The sequence below is a fragment of the Hyposmocoma kahamanoa genome, unplaced genomic scaffold (assembly GCF_003589595.1).
Source record: "Hyposmocoma kahamanoa isolate Upper Pololo Valley unplaced genomic scaffold, ASM358959v1 80, whole genome shotgun sequence".
Lineage (NCBI taxonomy): Eukaryota > Metazoa > Arthropoda > Insecta > Lepidoptera > Cosmopterigidae > Hyposmocoma > Hyposmocoma kahamanoa.
The window spans coordinates 3695125-3717212 of record NW_020654051.1 but is presented as its reverse complement, the minus strand read 5'-3'; the positions used below and the strand labels follow the sequence as shown (position 1 = coordinate 3717212).

At 37.2% G+C, this 22088-nt stretch overlaps 1 protein-coding gene across 1 annotated transcript in view; it reads right to left on the bottom strand.

Annotated features, from left to right (window-relative positions):
• LOC113233925 overlaps window positions 1–22088 on the bottom strand; it is a 47880-nt gene that overhangs the window by 1702 nt on the left and 24090 nt on the right. Inside the window, exons 8-11 of the mRNA XM_026469160.1 lie at window positions 21230–21420; window positions 19335–19439; window positions 18463–18558; window positions 4097–4269 (exon numbers count right to left, since the gene is read on the bottom strand). Of these exons, the coding sequence (XP_026324945.1) occupies window positions 4097–4269; window positions 18463–18558; window positions 19335–19439; window positions 21230–21420 (565 nt within the window). The remainder of the gene's footprint in view (window positions 1–4096; window positions 4270–18462; window positions 18559–19334; window positions 19440–21229; window positions 21421–22088) is intronic.

The window sequence follows — 22088 nt, the reverse complement described above, 5'->3', positions numbered from 1 at the left end:
TGTAATTTGTGGTTGTTTATGTGTGTGTCCATGGCACCCGCGACACACATTTCTCTCGTGATTTGTGGTTGTCTATGTGTGTGCCTATGACACTCAGGATTTCCCTAGCACGGGGCTATGAGTGTGTGACTTATTTTTTTTTGTTTAAATAATAACGGCCATTCTCGGACTTAGTGTTCACTAATTTCCGAGGAAGTTTTAGTTATTTAAGTAGTCGATTTTTTATCGGGCAATATTATTTAATATTCGAGTATGGCATCGTGCAATGTTATTTTATAATTGCACGATAATATACTTGAATATTTAAATAATAAAAATTGCCACGGAAATTGGCTAGTGAACACTAATCCGAGAATGACCGACAATAGTGATGATGTAAAGAGCCGTGGTAGCCCAGTGGGAGAACATCCAGCTTCTCAATTGAAAGATCGAGATGGGTCGAATCCCTCTGGCGACATGCATTGATAGCTTTAATTTCGAAGTTATGGACATTTGTAAATGTTCAATAGCCATACCTGTCGGTAACATTTAACGTTCAAGCAGGTTTATAGAGTTTTTCTATAAGGACATAAAATTTGTGTATTTCAATAAAACGACCTCTGCGGCCGAACGGTGTCCATGCCGGACTGATACGCAGAGGGCCCAGGTTCGATTCCCGGGTCGGGAGAAATATTTGTATTGCCTACATTTATTTCTCTCGTGAGTTGGGGTGTAATTTGTGGTTGAATATGTGTGTGTCCATGACACACGCGACACAGGGTTTCCCTAGTGCGGAGCTATGTTAAGTGTGTGTGTCTATGTGTGTAAAAACACAATAATTTGGTTAATTAATAGATTCAGGCCTACAAAATGTGTAGAAGTCCATGTTAATAAAAATGGAAGTAAATTAATTTGCTACTCCGCGAACCCAGTGAAACTTAAATCGTGCTACATAGCTGCGCTTGAGTTGAATATTTTTTCATGTACTTAATTTTCCAACCTTCCGCATAAAATTAATAAAATAAATAACACAAGCGCAACTACAGTCACAAACACCAATGTCAAATAGCCAGCCATAAGTATATCAGGAATGAGACTTGTTGATATTGCCTAAAATTCTGTTTAGTTTTTTGTTATTAATCATTCCTAATCTTATTTAAACAAAGTAGAGTTTTCTTATTAAATTATTTATAATTTTATTTTAATAATATGTTTTAGTAAAGTAAGGACATAGTGCCTCAGAAAGTTGCAGTGCCCCCACGGGGTCCTACATGTCAAGTTCCATTAGCATATGAACACCTGTTATACGAGATATGAATGTGAGACAATAAACGATAAATGATATGACACCACCACAAAAAATATACCCTATAAGTACACATGTTACATTTAAGAATGGAATCGATCTCGTTCATATGACCACCGAGCGTTTACAGCGTTCAATTCTCTGGAGCCAATTTTCCACCACTTTTCCACACATATCTGCCGAAACGTTGGCAATTTCGCATTAGATATTGTTCCTGAGCCCATTTAACGTTATTGGCTTGTTAATATATATATATATATAATAAACCAACGACTAAACGTATTTCCATAAAATGTGATCCAACGGCGTCAAATCGCATGAGGGACGTGACCATTCGACTGGACCATGTAGAAACACGATTAACGAACTTCACTCTTCAATAGATCGATTGTTTGACCAAACTGCAAACATGCTCGCGGTGGTCATATGAACGAGACCGAATTCCATTCTTAAATGTAACATGTGTATTACCACTGAAATAAACTTCAGCTCGCTATTTCAATTATTCTGTGTTTTATTGTAATACAAAGTTCTTATCTGCCGTCCGCTAATTAAAATGTCAAATATCCGATTTAAATTTCTCTTTTAAAGACAGTTAACGTGTTCGAATTATATATATTATATCTGAAATATCATTAAACAATTTCAATGTTCTAAAACTGGGTTATGGTTTTTTATATCTCAAAAAAAAAATTTTGTCACTTACCCGCGTTTTAGTTAGCGGCCGGCAGTTATGTCCATATTGAAAAACCCGATATAATGCTTGAAAAATCATGTAGTCCCCAAACCGTATGAAATCAGTGTGGCAGACTATGGCCTAAACCATTATTGTTATATTTTTAAAAATTATTTACTAAAATAATTACTTATTAATTTAAACATGGCGGCGCAACAAAAACCCGAGTCGGTTTATCCAAGCACTATCTCTTCGGAGGAGTAAACGATTATGCTATGCGGTAGTGGATGTTGGGTATATAAAATGGTGATTAAAAGGCGTGACAGTGTTACAGAACGGAAGAAAATTAAATTTAGTGTAATAAAGTTGACAAGTCCCATGCGCATATAGTTTCACCAGTACCATAAGGGCCAGTGCAAACCGGTGGACGGCAAAGCAGAGAACATTAAATTTATCAAAGTATATTTTATGCTATTTTAATATGTATAAGGTATAAATTGTATTGTTCTGAGACCGACCTCGGAGCATCGCGGCGCATATCCCTCTGCGTCACAGAGCAGTGAAATTTATACCTTATTACAATTACAATAGCATAAAATATTCATTGATAAATTTAATGTCCTCGGCCTTAGCGTCCGCCGGTTTGCGCTGCACCTTACCCTTCAAATCCTATTCTGCTCACAATACTGCAATGCGGCAGAAATTGGTAAGGTGGCAGTACTTCCCTGAACGGACTCTTTCACAAAGAGCTTCACTGCTATTAAATTTACAGCTTTGTCAGTATAATTATTAATACAAAGATCGAACACTTAGAAAAAATTCCTTCGATCCGGCCGGATTCGAACCGACGTCTTCTAGCATACCGTGCCATACACTATACCAACTAAGCCACGGAACGAACCAGCGGATTTCTTTCGGGACTTTCTTCGAAAGTCGTTGTATTTGGTTTTTCAACGACTTTTTTGTCGTAGCGCCATCTATGAGAAATCTACGAAAGTTTTATCAACCAGTTAGATACCTTTACAGCTACCAGCCCTGGCGAGCGATGTCGATATTCACTGTATTTTAAATTTATATTGAATTGATATTCAATTATTTTTGTGAAATTACGCCACTACTTTGTTATAATTATTAATGTTAGTTTAATTAAGGCGTAATGTGGACTAACATACATACATTCCAAAATAGTTTTTTTTGACGTAAGATTATTAAAAGGGCACTGTGGAATTAGCATTATTTGTAGCTGTCCGAGTTCCACGAATTCAGGGATCACATTTAAATGGTCCAGTCTTCATATACAGAAAGTAAATTAAACAAATAAACAGATACGTTGCCACTTATTGCACAAAGGGCGCTTCATATCTGCACGATATAAATAAGTTATTGTCTAAGGGAGATGTCGCAGTTTATTAACTCCGGTCGTATTCTGATACACTACAAACGAGTTTTAATTGACATACACTGGGTTTTTTTGTAAAATACTCGCAACCTCGCGTGATTATATTACTAACATCATAAACAACAACTTTTGTTCCATGATTTTTAATAATTCATTACATTTTACTTTCATACAAAAAAAAATAGATTTATATAGATCGCTCAAACTGTAATAACTCTGTGCAAGACGGGGGTGGAAGTCGGCGCGAAAGACGCTTGCACGTTTGACATTACCTTACTACATACAGATCTAAAAATTGTCAGATAGTACAACAAAAACTTAAAAGTTTATTTTTGGTAAATTTATTATATTTCGTAAAAAGTTATGGAACAAAAGTTGCTGTTTATGATGTTAGTAATATAGTCCTGCTAAGTTGTTGTACTTGAACTACCCTCAAGTTTACAACTGCATAATAAATAATAATTATCCATATAGAAAAATATCAATTGCACTTCACACATCGGTTGCTGCATAAACACAATTTTAGTAAATCTCTTCTAACTCTGCTTTCAGATTGCCAAAATCCGCAAAATTTTCAGTGGTGGTGCGGCAATGTATTACAAGCTATTAATTGACACCCCTTTAATCTTTTCACAACTAGGCTCAAAATTTTATGAATCCGTCTCCTTTGAGATTGTTAGTTAATGGCGCAATGTATTGGGTTTTTATTCCATTAGGCGTTAAGATTGTTTCTTACCTGAATGCTGCGGGATCTGGTCCGACCATGGCGATCAACTGCGGTACCTCAGCTGAGTGTTGAGCGAGCCGCGCTAGGGCCTTTACGGCGCGGAACAGGTGCTCCTCCGCTGGCGCCCACTGCAGCAGTTGCAGCAGCGCCATGCCCAGCTCTACGCACACCTCGTCGAACACCTGCATCAGCGAATAAGACACTCCCACAGTATGCCTTACTACCTGCCATGGTCTCATGACTAGACTTTTTTCAAGAGCACCTAACACAGAGTGAAATGTCAAATCTATACAAGTTTTTGAACTTCAGAACTTGAAAGATAGAGAATGGGTTTCGAAATGTATGGTATTCGTCGTCCTAAATGGTTGTTTTTCAAGTTACTCGATTAGGGTTTGTTATTTTTTCCCAAGAGCACAACTCGATGAGTATAAGGTTAAACAAAACTTCTCGCAGCTGAAATAGTCGAGCCTGAGATAAGAAGGATCTACCGACGTTTGCTGTCTTTATGGATCTTGACATTGTAGTAGAAGATAGTGTAGTGGGAGAATAGTTAATACGATAAGTGTGTCAACAACGTATAATACCTGTCGTTTATATTTTCTTAAAATCTGTACATTTAATTTACAACGCAGCGTATATGACGTCATCGCGAAGTCAACTGGGGAATTCCGTTTTTTATTTGTCTCCCGTATTAAACGTAAATCTTTTTTAATGATTTTAGCGAATTGCCTATGTGTGCAACATTTGGGTTTCGATGCGGCTCACTAGAATTCACAATATAATGAGTATATTTACGTTTGCGATAAATGTTATTCGTTACTATGTTCTTACCGATACGGTACGGAGAACCATAGACAATAATGCTTGCCTCTGTGGTGAAAGGATTGCCAACTGGCGTAAGGTACTTGCCGATTATTGACCAGATTGCGCCAGACGTACAGAAAGGAATGGTACATCGTGCACCCCCATTAGTTTATATCTCTCAACATTACAAATGTCATTTTATATACTACTCTTCAAAAAAGTGAGCGTCAGTTCACAAAATAATGAAGAAATAATTATATAATACCTAATAATAACGCACACACTCAACATAGCCCCGCACTAGGGAAACCCTGAGTCGCGGGTGCAATGGACACACATAAACAACCACAAATACACCCATACAAATATTTATCCCGGCCCGGGAATCGAACCTGGGACCTCTACGTGACAGTCCGGCATGGTAACTGTTCGGCCACGGAGGCAATTCTGCAATAGTAAGTCATAAGTACACAATAGTGTATATATACAAATCAACATAATTAATGAAACTAATAAATAATTGAATTAAACTAACAATGTCAAGTGTATACAGGAAAATGCCAATATGGATTCTTAATAACTAATAAATGTATATTAAAATATAATAATACGGTGAATGTCCAATTCATTAATAAATATAATAATTTAATTATTTATTATTCATGAAGTGATTAATGTAAATTTAAAAAAAAAATATTTTTATTTATAATTTCAGAGAACGATTGGTTCTTGTTGAGAGGCTGACGGTTCGGATTCCTGCGGCATGTATGTATGTATACCTTTAATTTCGAAGTTACGTGAAAAAAAAACAGATTACACCAGTAGACAACAACATAAATGGCAATTTCTGTCAAAAAAAAAAACAAAAATTTACAAGGAAGTTTATTTTGCAAGTATTTGTATCTTCCTTATTATTTTTGCGATAATGTCTCTTTTACGCCATAAACGTTGTCAGTTAAAGTGGAGTTGTATGTTTACTTATAGGTACATGTTTTTTTAATCGTTTGTAGAGACAGATTGTGCGACATCTAAAGAAGTGGCCAGACTTGACATATGAACGTGTCCGCTAATACCAACGAAAAATCTCTTTTTTTTACATTCTTAAGTCGGTAATCGTTGATTATTACTGTTTTTTATGACATCAAGTTACGGGACGGACAAGTCATTGTAAGTGACACGTCTATGCATAACGTTACCACGTCTCCCTGAGACATAAATTTGAGTCCCACGTGCCTGCCGTTCCACCAGCACCTTTACCCTTCAAAAGCGGAGCGCAGTAATGCTCATATTGTTGTTTGCGACTAACATGGTAACGAAGCAATATTTTCTTGGACGAACTCTTTAACAAGGAGCTCTACTGCTATATAATTTAAATTTATTACGGTTCTAAGTTGTTGCTAACTCCTAATCAATCTGTGCAGGGCTTTTTTTCAATATCAAGTGACGGGGCGAACAAGTCGCACGCCTGTCAGAAAGAGCTCATCCTGGGAAGTATTGCCACCTTACCTATTTCCGCCGCCAAGCAGTGTCAACATTACTGCGAACCGGTTTGGAAGGGTAAGGGTGCAGGTGAAATTTGTGTCTCAGGGTGATGCGTGCAGTGGCAGTGCCCCTCATTCTTAGCGGTTGAAAACTCTGAGTGGCACTGCAACTGTTATAGACGGGCGTGCAGCTTACCATCAGGCGCACGACTTGCTCGTCCCGTCAATCGTAACGATCCGAGAGGCACCTCCACTGCACCCGTCACCCTGAGACATAAGTTGGCAAGTTCCTGTAATTGTGTGCCTGTAATTTCACCAGCAAAAAGGCTTGGTAACTTGAAATGGTGTTATATATTAGTCTATCAACACAGGAGAGCTTGAGATATATTTCCAGATCTAAGTGACATATTAACCGACACGCACTTAACCATTTATTGATACGGGCCTAAAAAAGTATTGACAGAAGCAGGAATAACTGATAGTGCGTGATTTAAGGTTAGTTACATACACTTAGCTGCCGTTTATCAGTGCGAGCCATAATGCGTTTTATTTTGTCATAAGTAATGATAATATGTAGCGAGGTTATTTAGTTATAGGTTGTTACAGTTATATGATATTTTACGATGTAGGCAGTAAGTAGAATTATCAAAGCAAAGTAATTTGAAGTATTTTCGTAAAACGGAGTGTAAATTTCTATAGATTAGTTTGCTAAAAGAACAAAAGTTTTCTATAAAAACAAGACAGTGATCGGAGCTTGATAGAACTACATTAGAGGTCATGAACTCCAGGGTCCACTAAAGTGAAGAGATGAAGTTAAACAATCAAAAACAGAGCGTTTTTATTTATGGTCGCCTTACTGTTAAAACCTTCTACTGCCTCAGTGGCTGAACGGTTACCATGCCGGATTGCCACGCAGAGGTCCCAGGTTCGTTTCCCGGGCCGGGAGAAATATTTGCATGGCCTACATTTATTTGTCTCGTGAGTTTGGGTGTAGTTTGTGGTTGTCTATGTGTGTGTCACCCGCGATACAGGGTTTCCCTAGTGCGGGGATATGTTGAGTGTGTGTGCGTGTTGTTATGTCCATTTTTTAAAACTTTACAGGCAAGGGAAAAAGCCTTACAAAAAATTGTACTTGGTGTGTAAAGTTTCGAAGTTTGAGAAAATCACTACGAACGAGGATTGCTTGATTCGTATTAATATAAGGCCTCCATGGCGCTCGGCCTAGTAACTCATGCACGCCCCGCAATATATTAGTTCCAGCCTCTGCAATAATGTACTATTTTTAATGCTTAACCGACTTCAAACAAGGAGGAGGTTCTCAATTCGACAGTATGTTTTTTTTTAATGTATGTTACGCGATAACTCCAGTATTTGTGCACCGATTTGCATGATTCTTTTTTTTGTTGGAAAGAGGGTACCTCCATAGTGGTCACATTTAATTTTGAAGAAAATCATCCACCTCTATGAGTGGCTGTTCACTCATGAAGACTCATGTTTATAAATAGCGCCTAAATTTTACTATAAGGAGCAATTATTTTAATGGTTGATTTTGCCATTCTGTGATTCAAGGTGTTTTTCTCTCTCAATATACTTTGAGTAGTGAGAACCGATTTTTATTATCTCCAGTGTCAAGTTCCGTATAGTAACGAACTAGGGGATGAATCCGGGTTTGCGCACTTTCCGGTAACCAATTTAAACAAAACTTGTAAAATAAATATAACTCCACGTACTTTTGAGGTCGGTTTTTTTAGGACTCTGTACTGAGATTATTTAAACACGTTTTCCTTTCACCACCACACCATTTACTGTGGAGTAATGCATCATGTGTCTACGATTAATAGTACAGTTCTACAAGAGCGTTAAGTAGTAAGCAATTACGAGCATAGGGACAGTTTCGAGCCTCGAACGTTTGCAACTGCCGCTCCGCCCACGTGCTTACATTCGTCACACTTGCTAGGAAAATTTATTCATATCGTATTTACAAAATTTTAAGCATCTCAGAAACAATCTTAAACAAATGATAATATTTTTTAGCCTTAAAACATTTTGCTTTGACTTTACTACGAATAAAACCTTTAAATTTAGATATAGTCGTAGTATTTATTAGTCATATTATTTATAGACTATGTATTTTATAAAACATAAATTAAATAAAGCCGACTGCATTTGTATTAGTTTTTAACCAAGTTCAAAATAAGGAGGAGGTTCCCAATTCGACTGTACATTTCTTTTTTTTTTTTTGTGTGTATTTATGTTACGCGACAATTCCGGCATTTGTGAACCGATTGTATAGTAGTGGTCCCATTTAAATTTGAAGAAAATATTCCACCTCTAAATGTGGCAAACTAGGGGAAAGTAAAGGAAAAAGCCTACTGCCACTTGGGGCCGCGCCACGTATTTGGCCTCGTAGAACTAGTCACACACATCGTAGAACTAGTAGACTACTTCGAAGCTCTCGCACTCACAGCCGGCGGCGGGAGAGCAGCAGTAAAACACAACACGTTACCGCTCTAGGGCCGTATCCTAAAAATACCGCCTAGTTTTGCTGCACATCATACTACTACTTACAAGCAAGTGTGATGAAAAATATGTTACGGCGTATTATCACCTAAAAACCTTGATAAACTTGCTTGTGGTGCAGGATCAGATTACAGTAATCCTGTCTTTCATATAAAATACCGTACCTTGGACTTCGCTTTCTTAGGCAGAAGGTCCCGCAGTTTCCGACCCGTGCTCAGCCGCTGCAACAACCATGGGCTGCACCACTAGGCCTCACCGCACTAGGACTGGTATCTCACAACATAATACTAGCTTGGAGTATTTAACAAGCAATCCCGGGATGCAGGTTTCTCATTTTTTGTTTCCCAGTTGTTTGTATAAGCCACAAGTCTTTTTTTCGTGTGCAATGTAGGAGTTAGATGAAGAGGTAAAGCGTGAAACACACAGAAAACGGGCGCGGGTCGGGCTCGTGTCGGGTCGGGAGCACGGCGGGTGTAATTCCTTGTATTTATATGGACAAGAACAGGGCGCAGGTCGGGACGTGCGCAAGTCGGGTCCCGCGCCCGCTCGTGGTGTGTTGTCGTCCATATAAATACACCGAATTACACCCGCCGTGCTCCCGATCCGCACCCGCTACCAGTGTGTTTCATGCTTAAATGTACTTGATTTTGACCACTACCTAGCCCTGGAGCAAAGATAGGGTTTACGATGGAACGAGCTCGCCTTTCTGATCCCGGTGTTAATGCACTAGAAAGTTGCTCTAGAAATCATAGTACAGGTAATTCTATTGAACTATTAATTGATGTGACTCTACCACATTATTGTTAGTATTACTATCAATGAAAGGACGTCTGTTTAAACACATGTTCATACAACCTGTACAATCTACGACCGGAATTCCTCGGTCGTTCCTTAACCGATATGCTTGTAATATGACACTAGCATAAAAAAATACAATTCTACTAGTCTAGAAAAAGATCATAATAATGTGGTACAGGCCTTTTCTCACAATGAGTGGGCTTGAGCTATAGTTCGCCTAATGCAGATTGGAACTTCACACACATCGTTAAATTGCTTTGTAGATGTATGCAAGGTTCCTCACGATGTTTTCTACCACCGAAAAGTTCATGGTAAATTTCTCTCATAAATTCCGAAAAACTCAGTGGTACAAGAAGGTTAAATCCGGAAAAATAGTTTCATTTCCTATGTGTAACAATCGCGAAAACCTAAGAACTCAAATTTTGAATTTGGAACAAATGACCTGAGATAATTGAGGTCAAAGGTTGTTAAGTCTATGGGTAAAATATTCAATTCTAAAATTTTTGGTGAACAACTGTGATCACCTGTGAATAATAAACTTTAAAAAAGAAACAAAAGACAGACTGCTGCGTTTCGGTTAGACATTTTACGTAGTCAATAACTGAAAATAATAATATCACATATGGGGCATTTTAAATTGATTGCAACCTCCAAGAAGCTTATAGCGATTCGATTAGCTCATCCAGGTTTTTTTACAACAATGCTCATTTTAAATAACTGTAGTAAATGATAAATGTTTGTTTGTAAAAAGAGCAATTCCAAAAGTTTCTTACGCCTTCAAACTAGGCGTTTATATCAATACTGTGGCACCACTGAGACGCTTCAGCTGCCACACTACTAATTTTCACACAATATTTGGATGCCGACAAGCAATAACGTGTCAACCAACGACATCATGGGTGTGAGAAAATGACGCCTAAAAAAATTTTTTTTTTCATTACAATATAAGCGCGTATTTCACTTCCATCACACCTCATCAGGTGTGATGGAAGGTATCCATCACACCTCATCAGGTGTGATGGAAGGTATCCATCGATAGTGACGATGCAGCATGCACACCTAAATAATGCCTATTCACACTCGCCTTAAAAAGGCCCAAGTTGTACCGTTGAAGGAACACGTCTGCAAGCAAGGAATTATTGAAAACACTCCATAGCTATTCGCCACATAAATGTGGAAGCGAAACGAAACAATTATTTTCGTGGTTGCTAATGGATTTATATCAACTGTTTTTCCGCATTATTAATTATTTGGAGGTTTCAAATAACTAAGTTTATGTTTGGAAAATGTTGAAGAGACGACAAGCTACAATTTGGCATTAATATTTCAATTTTCGAGCTTTTGTGGGTTAGCACGTTATTGCTTCTCCTCAACTAACTCCTCCGTGCCCAAACGGTTACCACGCTGAACTGCCACGCAGAATTCAGTGGGCGTGGAGAATTAATTTATTTTTTATTACAAAAATGTCATTAAAAATCATCCAACTTAGTTTTAAATATTTGTATGGTCTGCATTTATTTCTCTCGTGAGTTTGGGTGTAATTTGTGGTTATCTATGTGTGTCCACGGCACCCACGACACGGGGGTTTCCCTAGTGCGGGTCCCATGAGTGTGTGTGTTATTATTATTATGCTTATCAGTATCCATTTAGAAGCGCAGTTACTGTCGTGACACGCGCATGCCACTTTTGCAGTAACTTTTAAAGGCGGCCTTATTCTCAAGGGAATTTGCCTTACGAATGTTTAATCCATTTCATGATTTCAAACGTAATTTGTTTACATAGCGAAATATTGTTTACATAAAGATATTTTGAGCTTGAATATATGTAAATAATGGTTCGCTGAAAATTCGATCGAAACCTATAGCGTCCGTTAGTTACATTCCGCGTAAAATATACAAAAATAACAAGAAACGTAACTAAATATTTACAAAAAATAAAATCCATAAAACCAATGTTGTGAAATACCAGTATAAATGCAGTACGAATACATAAATGATATTACATAGTTAATATTATTTACATTGTTACATAAAAGTAAATATAAATATTATATAATTATACATATACAATAAATAACATAAAGCGATTTTATGCACATACCAAGCAACAGGGTGAGAGTGCAAATCACACACTATATTATGATGATTTTGCGCAGGCGTAGCATATAATTATGTGATGCCATTGTTCTTGAAGATATTTAGGGATCGTATTCAGTTTTTTCTTATAATATCATGTGATGAGACGAACAATTCGTGCCTTTGGAGAAGAGCGACTCAAGGCTTTAGCTGGCAAAGATCTGCGGGGCACTGCCACTGCGCCCAAAATTTAATTACTTAGTTTCCGTCGAGTCAGCGCCGCGAAAGCTCATGATTAACAACAACAACAACAACGCACACACTCATAGCCCCACACTAGGGAAACCCTGTGTCATGGATGCCACGGACACACATAGACAAACAAAAATTACACCCAAACTCACGAGAGAAATAAATGTAGGCCATACAAATGTTTCTCCCGGCCCAATCGAATCCGGGACCTCTGCGTGACAGTCCAGCATGGTATCGTTCGGCAACGTAGGCTATGATTATGCACCTCGGACTGATTCAAAACATTCATCGAACAAACACAAAGAAAAAATCTTTCGATCCGATTTCGATCGATTTGAAGGTCAGGCGCAAGACTTATTCGTCGCGACACGTGATACTGGAGCCCAGCCGCGCTAAATACCAATGTAAAAACCAAAGCTTAACCAAATATAAAATGCTGTTAAAGTGACACGTTGTGTACACTTGCAATCGCGCTAATATTTTAACGTTTGAACTACATATTATGTATCGTAGAGCAGGCCAATTTTCAACTTTATGTCACAAGAAAAACCAAATATAAAACGCTGTCAATGTGACACGTTTTGTAACATTTGCTATCGTGCTAACGTCGAGCAAAAATTTAAATTAAATACGTGAGTATAGGTATACGGTAGTTTAGTTAATGCAAGTTTCACCGAAGCTGCGATGTATTGCAGTAAGAGCAAAAACCAAGGTTTAACAACCTTGTACCAACAGTGTAATTATTAATTTACTAAATATTACGTAAAAGAATCTTTAAAATAAATAATCCAACCGTCCGTCATATTCTTATTATCAGACGTTTGTGTTTAACTAACATTAGAATATGTAACTTAAAAAGCGACACTTTGATACCGTTGACATGGCGGCATGAAAATGGCAGATGAAAATAATCTTTGTTGCGATAGTATCCAGCGGGCGACGACGGGGTGACATTAGACGTAGAGAAACTGGAGTCGAGCTTCAAATATGAAGAGTCCAATGAAAGAATGATCAAAGTCACTTGAGGAGAATTTTAGGAAAAAATAATTTTCAATTTTAATAATACCTACAAATGAAATAAAGTCAATGCAGACATAAATGTATGTAATCCATTTTAACTAAAAATATTTATAAATATTTCTTTTACTTTTCTGCCATTTAGTCGCAAGCATTTGTTTTATAATACCAAGTGACAGGACGAACAAGTCGTGCGCCTGTTGGTAAGCGACACGCCTATACATAACAGTTGCAGTGCCACTCAGAGCTTTAAATCGCAAATATTTTAAAGGCACTGCCACTGCGGCCGTCACTCTGAGACATAAGTTGACAAATCCCATGTGCCTGCAAATATTTAATTACTTCCAATTAAATATTTGCTACAAACATCGAGTATAACCAGGTAAAACCTTATTAGCCTTTTTCTGATTTAGGCAAATTACGCTCAGCGTTTATCGAACTGGATGGCGGTACTAACTTCAAACGTATTATAAGTGACATTGATCGTTCTTTCCCTGGTCTCTTCATATGCGTTATATCCATTTAATACTTGAATTCAACATATTTGCTGACATATTAAAGAGGTTAATTATTCATAAAAAATTATTATCATAAAGGCGCTCTTTTTAGTTTTGATCCAAAATTCTATTGTCTATGGCACTCGCCACTGAACCGAAAAAATTCATTATAGTTCTATACATAGAACTTCCCTTTTTTTACTGTTTATTTTTTAAACATTCCAAAATTCCAAACAGGTTGTCTCAAGTTTTTTTTTTGTTGTTGTATTTATATACGTAAGTACTAATAGAAACACAACTATTTATATTGTTTCGAATTCGGGCTGGCCAATCGGAGCGCAGTTGCCACCGCAATGATTTGGCAGAATAATTTTCAAACAAATTAAATGACATTTCGTCTCTATTTCTGGTTATACCCGATGTTTGTAGCAAATATTTAATTGGAAGTAATAATATTTCGCCAATGAACTCTAATTTCAATAACTAATGTGCATATTCAAATGTCCACGCGAATGTCCACGTTTATTTATTTATTATCTTTTACTTCAGCTAAATTAACTCCCTCAATTCCGATCACTGCTTATTATACTATGATAGAGACTATAGCTCCTTCCAGTCCTTTCCGCCGTTTTTTTCCCGTTAGGCAAATGGATGGGTGGATGTTTTTATAACGATTTAGTTTTATCTGTGGTCATAAACCAAAGTCTATGGCGACAAATTGTAAAACCACCAACACTCAAGGACAGATAAAATTTTTATTATATTATTTTTATTTAATACACACACCGGTACATTTATCGGAACACTAGTAAAATCCTCAAAATAATACTTTTTTTTTTCAAGTTTAATCAGTTATTTTACTTTTTTATTTTATGTGTACAAAAAATTTCGCTCCTGCATTTTTTTAATTCCTTTGCTATTTTTTCCTTTGCTAAATTTATATTTTCTACTAATACAGGTTTGTCGTGTGGATTAATTTTGCGTCCTAGATTTCGTTCTTGAATTTTGCAAAATTTTGTTATAAAAATTTTTATTTATATAAGTTCGATTCAATCAATATTAAACCGTTGCAATTTTTAAATTTGTCACAAAATCGAAAAAAATATTTTTTTTATAAATTTTGAATTATTTTCAATAAAGTTAAATAAGGCTGTACTGGACTATGACCTAAACCCTCTTTTTAGAAAACACACGTACCCAGCAGTGAAACGAATAATAAGTTGATAATAGTGATGATTACTTATGTTATTCCTATGGTCGAGTTACCAATTTTTACAGTTTATACCACATAATCTTAGACAAATATCTGAGTGGAATATTCGTGTATTTATAACAAAAGTAACAAGTCATGTCAGAAATGCCGAATTGATTTTGCTATATCACAGCCTCAATAATAAAGTAACCAATTCGAAAAGTGACATTTAAAGCAATCTTATAAATAAATTAAATAATGACGTACGCAATAAAACTGTTATATGTTTATTTATCATATTAAATAGAATTGAATAATGTTTGGCACCATACAAAAGCATATTTTTTTAAATCTATTTTGCGGTATTCCTATTTGTTTTATAACATGACATCGTCGGACAAAAAAAGACAATATTTGGTTTACTTGTTCCATAGTAAACTTTTTTCTCAAATTGCTCTATAGAACAAACTATAAAAATTCTATAGTCAAATTGTCAGATCTTTGTGTCAACAACTTGGAACGCTAGCGATAACATAAGATTAAAATTTAATAGCGTTTTACATAACATATTAACACTTATCTATGTACATATTATTATTATTGCACGGTTAGTTCACCAGTTGAAAGTTGCTCAGCGAGCTATGGAACGAGTCATGCTCGGAGTTTCTTTGAAGGACAAGGTACGGAACGAGGTTATCCGACAGAGAACCAAGGTCATCGACACAGCTGGTAGAATAAGCAAGCTAAAGCGGCAGTGGGCTGGCCATATCAGTCGAAGAACCGATAATTGATGGGGGAAGCGAGTTCTTGATTAAAGGCCGCTCTCTGGCCAGATGAAACAGTTCCTGTTCTCAGTTGGGACAGCGATTGGGCGAAAATATCGCTGGTTCAAAGCCAGCCGAATCGAAGAAAAGTATAAGAAATATTTGTATCATTTACATATAGATTCTCATTAGGTTTGGTGACGTCAATAAGAAGTGGACTATGGAAAAAAATTGGGAAAAAATTATCACTTTATTCGATGACGTCATGTTTTATACAACAATGGGAACCCAATTTAGTGAGTTTCCCAAAACTAACTTTTGAAACTTCATTGGGAGTGCGATAATAAAACCTTACCCTTTATTTAAATATAGTGTTATAATATTGTGGAATTAATGAATGAAAAGAATATAACACATACCACATTACTAGTGTCATTATTTATACCAAAAACATTGTAACATATGCGAAGTCCTCGCAAGAATTACCAGCGTGAGAGTCGCAAATTATTTTATATCATAACACTGGGGAATTGGCAAAAAGATACGATAAGTTTTAGAGACTTTATATCGCCATGATGATAAAAGTAAGGGAATCACCAAACTACCGAGAATATAACCAGAAACAGAGACGAAACAAGGGCCATCCATCCCTGGCAACTCATCAGGCAAATGGACCTTACATCACTTTTAAATATCAATTCTCGTTTGCGCTGAAATCACAAATTAGTAAGCTGAAATGGTACAGCGCCAACAACTAAGCTGTTGTGTGTTGTAAGTGTACGTCTCTGTATATTCCAAAAATGTTTTGTATTTATTGCAATAAAGATAATATCTCAAACAATGAGGGACTGTTCCATTCGTGGTTTGGGAAAAACAGCATTTTTCAATTTTCTTTCATTATAACAAAGCTTAAGTTGAACTGGTCGATTCGAAGTGAAACAATTTACTACACCAGTCAATTGTTCCTAATTCGGAATGGCCAATAGGAGCGCAGTTGTCACCGTAATGATTTGGCAGAATAGTTTTCAAACAAATTAAATGACATTTCGTCTCTATTTCTGGTCATATACTCGATGCAGCATACTTATTATCGCGGAGTCGTCTTGACGCGATCGTGGTTAACCACACTTTTCGCAATAAGCTGACTCGTCGCGTCCCTACGAACCGATGACGATGACTTAGTGTCTTTCTCGCTCTTACGTTCATTTATGCTTTTTCTGACCTGCTGAATTTGATTCTGAGTTAGTAAATGTGGTGACTCCCTAATGGGTTGGCCAAAAAGTCCGTGTGGTATTTGCACTAACTTTAAACAAAAAAATAACATTTTGTTTTAAAATGTTTCATTGCTCATTTTGGTCATACTTATACATACATGGTCTAACTGCTTCCGTGGCCGAACCGTTATCATTTTGCCAAGCAGAGGTCTCGAGTTGGATTCCATGCCGGGGGTAATATTTGTATGGCCTACATTTATTAAACGACTTCAAAAAAGGAAGAGGTTCTCAATTCGACTGTATGTTCTTTTTTATGTATGTTACGCGATAACTCCGGTATTTGTGAACCGATTTTCATGATTCTCTTTTTGTTTGAAAGGGGGTACTTCCTTAGTGGTCCCATTTCATTTTGAAGAAAATCATCCACTTCTAAGGGTGGCTGTTCACGCATGAAGATTCATTTTTATAAATATCGCCTAACTTTAATTTAGGAGCAATTATTTTAATGGTTGATTTTGCTATTTCTCCCATTCAAGGCGTTTTTCTCTCAATATACTTTGAGTAGTGAGAACCGATTTTTATTATATCCAGTGTCAAGTCCTGTATAGTGGCGAATTAGGGGATATTTCAATAAAACTTAGCAAATAGACGTAATTCCACGTAATTTTGAGGTCGGTTTTTTTAGTACTCTGTACTGAGATTATTTATCTCATGAGTGTGGGTGTTATTTGTGTTTGTCTATTTGTGTGTCCATTACCTAGTGGTAATGGTAAGTGGTTTCCCTAGTGCATGGGCTATGAGTGTGTGCGTTATTATTATTATTTTAAAAACAATATTTTGGCGCGCATTTTAAGTATAGGTACAGATTACTTATTATTACTCTCATACAAAATCGAAAATACCTACGCTATAATAGACTAATAAATCTGACTAATGACACCAGGTGTTCACTACGAGGAAAAAGGAACCTAATAACGCGCTCAGAGAAGTGAAATTAATGTTGCCCACCGTGTGCAATCGTGCGGAACCAAATGCTCATAAATGAACGACTTGTATGAGCGCTTGTGCCGACGTCGGTACACTCAGCACTTATCGCGTAATCTTGAGCGAGTGACGCAGCCCTGGTATATGCGAGTAAATACGATGTTTATAATTTATGAAAAATACCAAAAATTGGTGCATCGCAATGGTGTCGTAATATCAAACCACACACATGTTTAAAAATCCATAAACTATAACAGTTAGTTTAGACGAGGACCTCAGTTACCGTATTTTTCAGTCTTAACAAAATTTTCTGAATGGACAGGACGTTGGTAATGAAAAAGCCACCAAACGACACTTACAGTGGTATTTATGTTAAGACAAGAATTTAAAATAAATGGGAATTGTAAAATTACCCGAAACATGGCAAAAGATTGTCATTTGATCAATTTAACATATATGAAACATTTCTAAATTGTGTAATGCGTGATATTGCCTGGTAATTTCGTAAGGCGAAAAACAGTCCGTTAATGATGTTATTCTGTCTGTACGGCTCAGTGTTGCCATGATTTCTATAGACAATTGTTATTTCATAATTAGTAAAAACTTTGGCAATAATTTGACAGGTAATTAAGAGTCTATACAACCACGGTTTTGCTTTAAATAATAGTTTCAATGGAAAGACAGGATCGTGCTGTCAAATGCCATCGGGCTGTTTCATGCCTTACGAAATTAACCAGCAGACGTAGAGTAAGCACAGAGATGCAGCGAGATACCGACCACGGTCTTTACCTCCTTGGTGGCCACGTTGTGCATAAGCGCCGTGCCCAGGTCGCGCAGCGTGGGGTCCTCGGCCAGCAGGGCGTGCACGCACACCTGCCACAAGAGGGACCAGTCAATATCCTCCAGAGTTCAAGGTCACGTGGAATACAGCTACATATTCCTGTTCCAAGTGTTATTTCAACATCACAAATATGTAAGTCCTCACCAGCTACAAATTTCCCTGATAGCTACATTCAAAAGTAAATGTCACAAATAAACTTCATACAAATAAAACAAAAATTTATATCGAGTACTATCCATTACACGGCCGAAATTCACCGCTGGAAAACTTGGGCCAGATTCAATATATGCGCTTCTACGAGTATGTACAATAAGATTAATGTTAGTATTCAAATCTGCTAGTTACGTGAATCCAAGTTATTTATCTATTAATATAATAATAATATAATAATAAATAATAATATAATTATTAAATTTTTTGCACAATACAATAAAGTAGAAATGGCAGACTTAATGCCATGAAGCATTCTGACAACCATTGGGCCAAATAGAAAAAAAAACAATAGGTTGGTACTACACTTTAAACAAGAATAAAAAATTACCATAAGTCAAAAGAAGGATGGCGGCATCCCATGTATTTTGTGACACGTGTTGTTTTGTGTTTTTGACGACGTGCATTAAAGAGACCTATCATACTTGTGATTCATTATCGTAGCCTCAAAAAACTGAGTACAGCATGTAAAAGCTGGGGTTATAGTTATATATATAGTATTATAGTTTAAGTTGATACAGGTTAAGTTTATTACACTGTTCTGTATTTCGCTTCAGATGTTTGTTTGTATTAGTTGTGTAAGAGTCGAATAACTTACCTTGGTGGTGGCACGAATGTTGGAGAGAGGCTGTCCTGCTGATTCCCACTCGCTTATGTACATAAGCCACTCCGAAGAAGATATGTTCTCGAAGAGATTGCACATCTGTAGATATTAATTATTTATAATAATAATAACGCACTCACACAATATTGCCCCGCACCTGGGATGCCCTGTGTCGCGAGTGCCATGGACACACGCATAAACAACAACAAATTACACCCAAACTCACGAGAGAAATAAATGTAGGCCATACAAATATTTCTCTAAGCTTGGGAATCGAACCTGGGACCTCTGCGTGGCAGCACGGCATGGTAACCGTTTGTCTATGGAGGCAGTTTGTAATGCAAATAAACTGAATCATATTAATATTTTTTATTTGATACATTTCAGAATGTGCGCGGGAACCATTCAATTTTGATCAACTCAGTGACCTTGCAGCTATACCCCTTCGCACAAAGCGCTTTGCTTTCGGTTAACTTGACGCCCTGATCTCGGTGGCTTAACGGTTTGCACTGCAGGCGTTGGATGAGGAGCTCCCAGATTCGATTCACGGTAAGACCAATTGGATGCTGATAAACAATAACGCGTCAACCCCAACGTGGTCATAGTTTTGAGAAAATAGCGTCTAAAGATTTCATATCACGTTGTTTATGCTTGTAAAATGTAGACGGGAAAAGAAGCTAGTATTTGGCATTAAAATCACAATTTTCGAGTTTTTGGGGGTTGACACGTTATTGCATATCAGCATCCTATTCAAGGAATTTTTATAAATTGATTCTGGTTTGGGTATTACGGCCAGTGCTCCAGATTGAATTATGTTGCCTGGTAATTGAGACTTGGTAAGTGGCGTGATTGTCAATAAAATGTAACTCCGTGTGGCAAAGGGCATGAAATACAGTAATCTGTGTTTTCCGACATCTACTATAACGACTATTCAAGACTACGTATAAACATTTTTTCGACAAATGTTTCTTAACAAAATGGATTTTTTAAATAATATCAAGTGACGGGACGAACAAGTGGTATGCTTGGTGGTAAGCTACACGCCTGTCCATAACAGTTGCAGTGCCACTCAGAGCTTTAGATCGCAAAGATCTTATGGGCACTGCCACTGCGCCCGTCACCCTGAGACATATCCCATGTGCCTGTAATTTCACCCGCACCTTTACTGCTCACACTGTTTGGCGGCAGAAACAGGTAAGTATCCTAGATGAGCTACTAAACGGAAGGCGGGGCAAAGAACAAGAAGATGACCCTATAATCACATTATATTTGGGTTTTAGTATGTAGGAATTTTGATATTATCATTATTTGTCTTACCTTGCTTTTATATATGTTTATTCATCAACTGCCTCCGTGGCCGAACGGTTACCATGCCGGACTGCCACGCAGAGGTCCCAGGTTCGATTCCCGGGCCGGGAGAAATATTTGTATGGCCTACATTTATTTCTCTCGTGAGTTTGGGTGTCATTTGTGGTTGTCTATGTGTGTGTCCATGGCACCCGCGACACAGGGTTTCCCTAGTGCGGGGCTATGTTGAGTGTGAGCGTTATTATTATTATTATTATTATTATTATTTACGTATTAATTATAATGTAAATAACGTGACCTTATTTCTTAGTTGTATTCGGCAAAACTCAACAAGAGTATTATAAAATCCTAGATATCGGTTAGATGAACAACCATATTTTTATCATTTTACAATTTAATTTAGCATTTCTATGCTAAAGTCACGTGTTATACTCATTTGAGTGAATTCAAAACTTAACGCTTCCCTGTAAACTTGGCAATTTCGACATACGATACTTTACTAACGTACGTAACGTACGTAAACGTAAACTGTTTTTTGTGTTGTTGTATTATGGCAACAAAAATATGTCTGTGAGACTCACGAAGAGGGCGGTGGCGATCTGTTCAGGCAGCGGGAGCAGGTCGATGCGGTGCGCGTAGGAGAGCAGCGCGTGGTGGCGCCGGTCCTGGTGCAGCACTAGCGACACGTCGTCGCGCAGCGCCGACGCCGCCAGGCAGCGCAGCGCGGCGGCGCGGGCCTCGGACGACACGCTGTCGTCGTTCAGCAGGCGCCCTGCGGCACACCCTCCACTTCACTACTCTCATACCACAACCACTGCCACTGTTCGACTCGATATGTAACCTTTGTTTATTCAACAAGCGAAATCGGAAAGCGAAATAAAAGGGCACTACCTAACTTCAGTGTGACTTGAACTGCTTAGATATTTTTATGTTTTAGAAATTTATATTTATAGGTGCAAGAATATATAGTAGTTTATGATATTCATACACATGAATTGGTTTTCATATTTATAAACATATGTATTCTTTCTTTTGTATATATGTATTCGTTTATCTATTCTTCATACACCGCCGTCTTTTTCCAATGAATTATATAATTATTTCCATCCAAACGTTGTCTGGCCGAAATAGCTTAAATTGATAAGACCGTCCATTGTACCACTAGCTTTTTGTTTAATTGTGTTGTATTTGGTGTACAATAAAGAATTTTTGTATTGTATTGTATTGTATTTAAACCATTTATTTACCACGCACAGTAATACGAACGGAACATAACAATTTAACAATATTGTTGGAACAACAACAATGCGTGGAATGAACAGTCTCAGTTTAATCCTTGTAGCTGTGGCTTTGTTGACACAACGTTTTTGAGCATAATCCAATTTAACTACACCACAGTCACGATAAACATCGAATATTAATTAATTATATCTGTTGCAA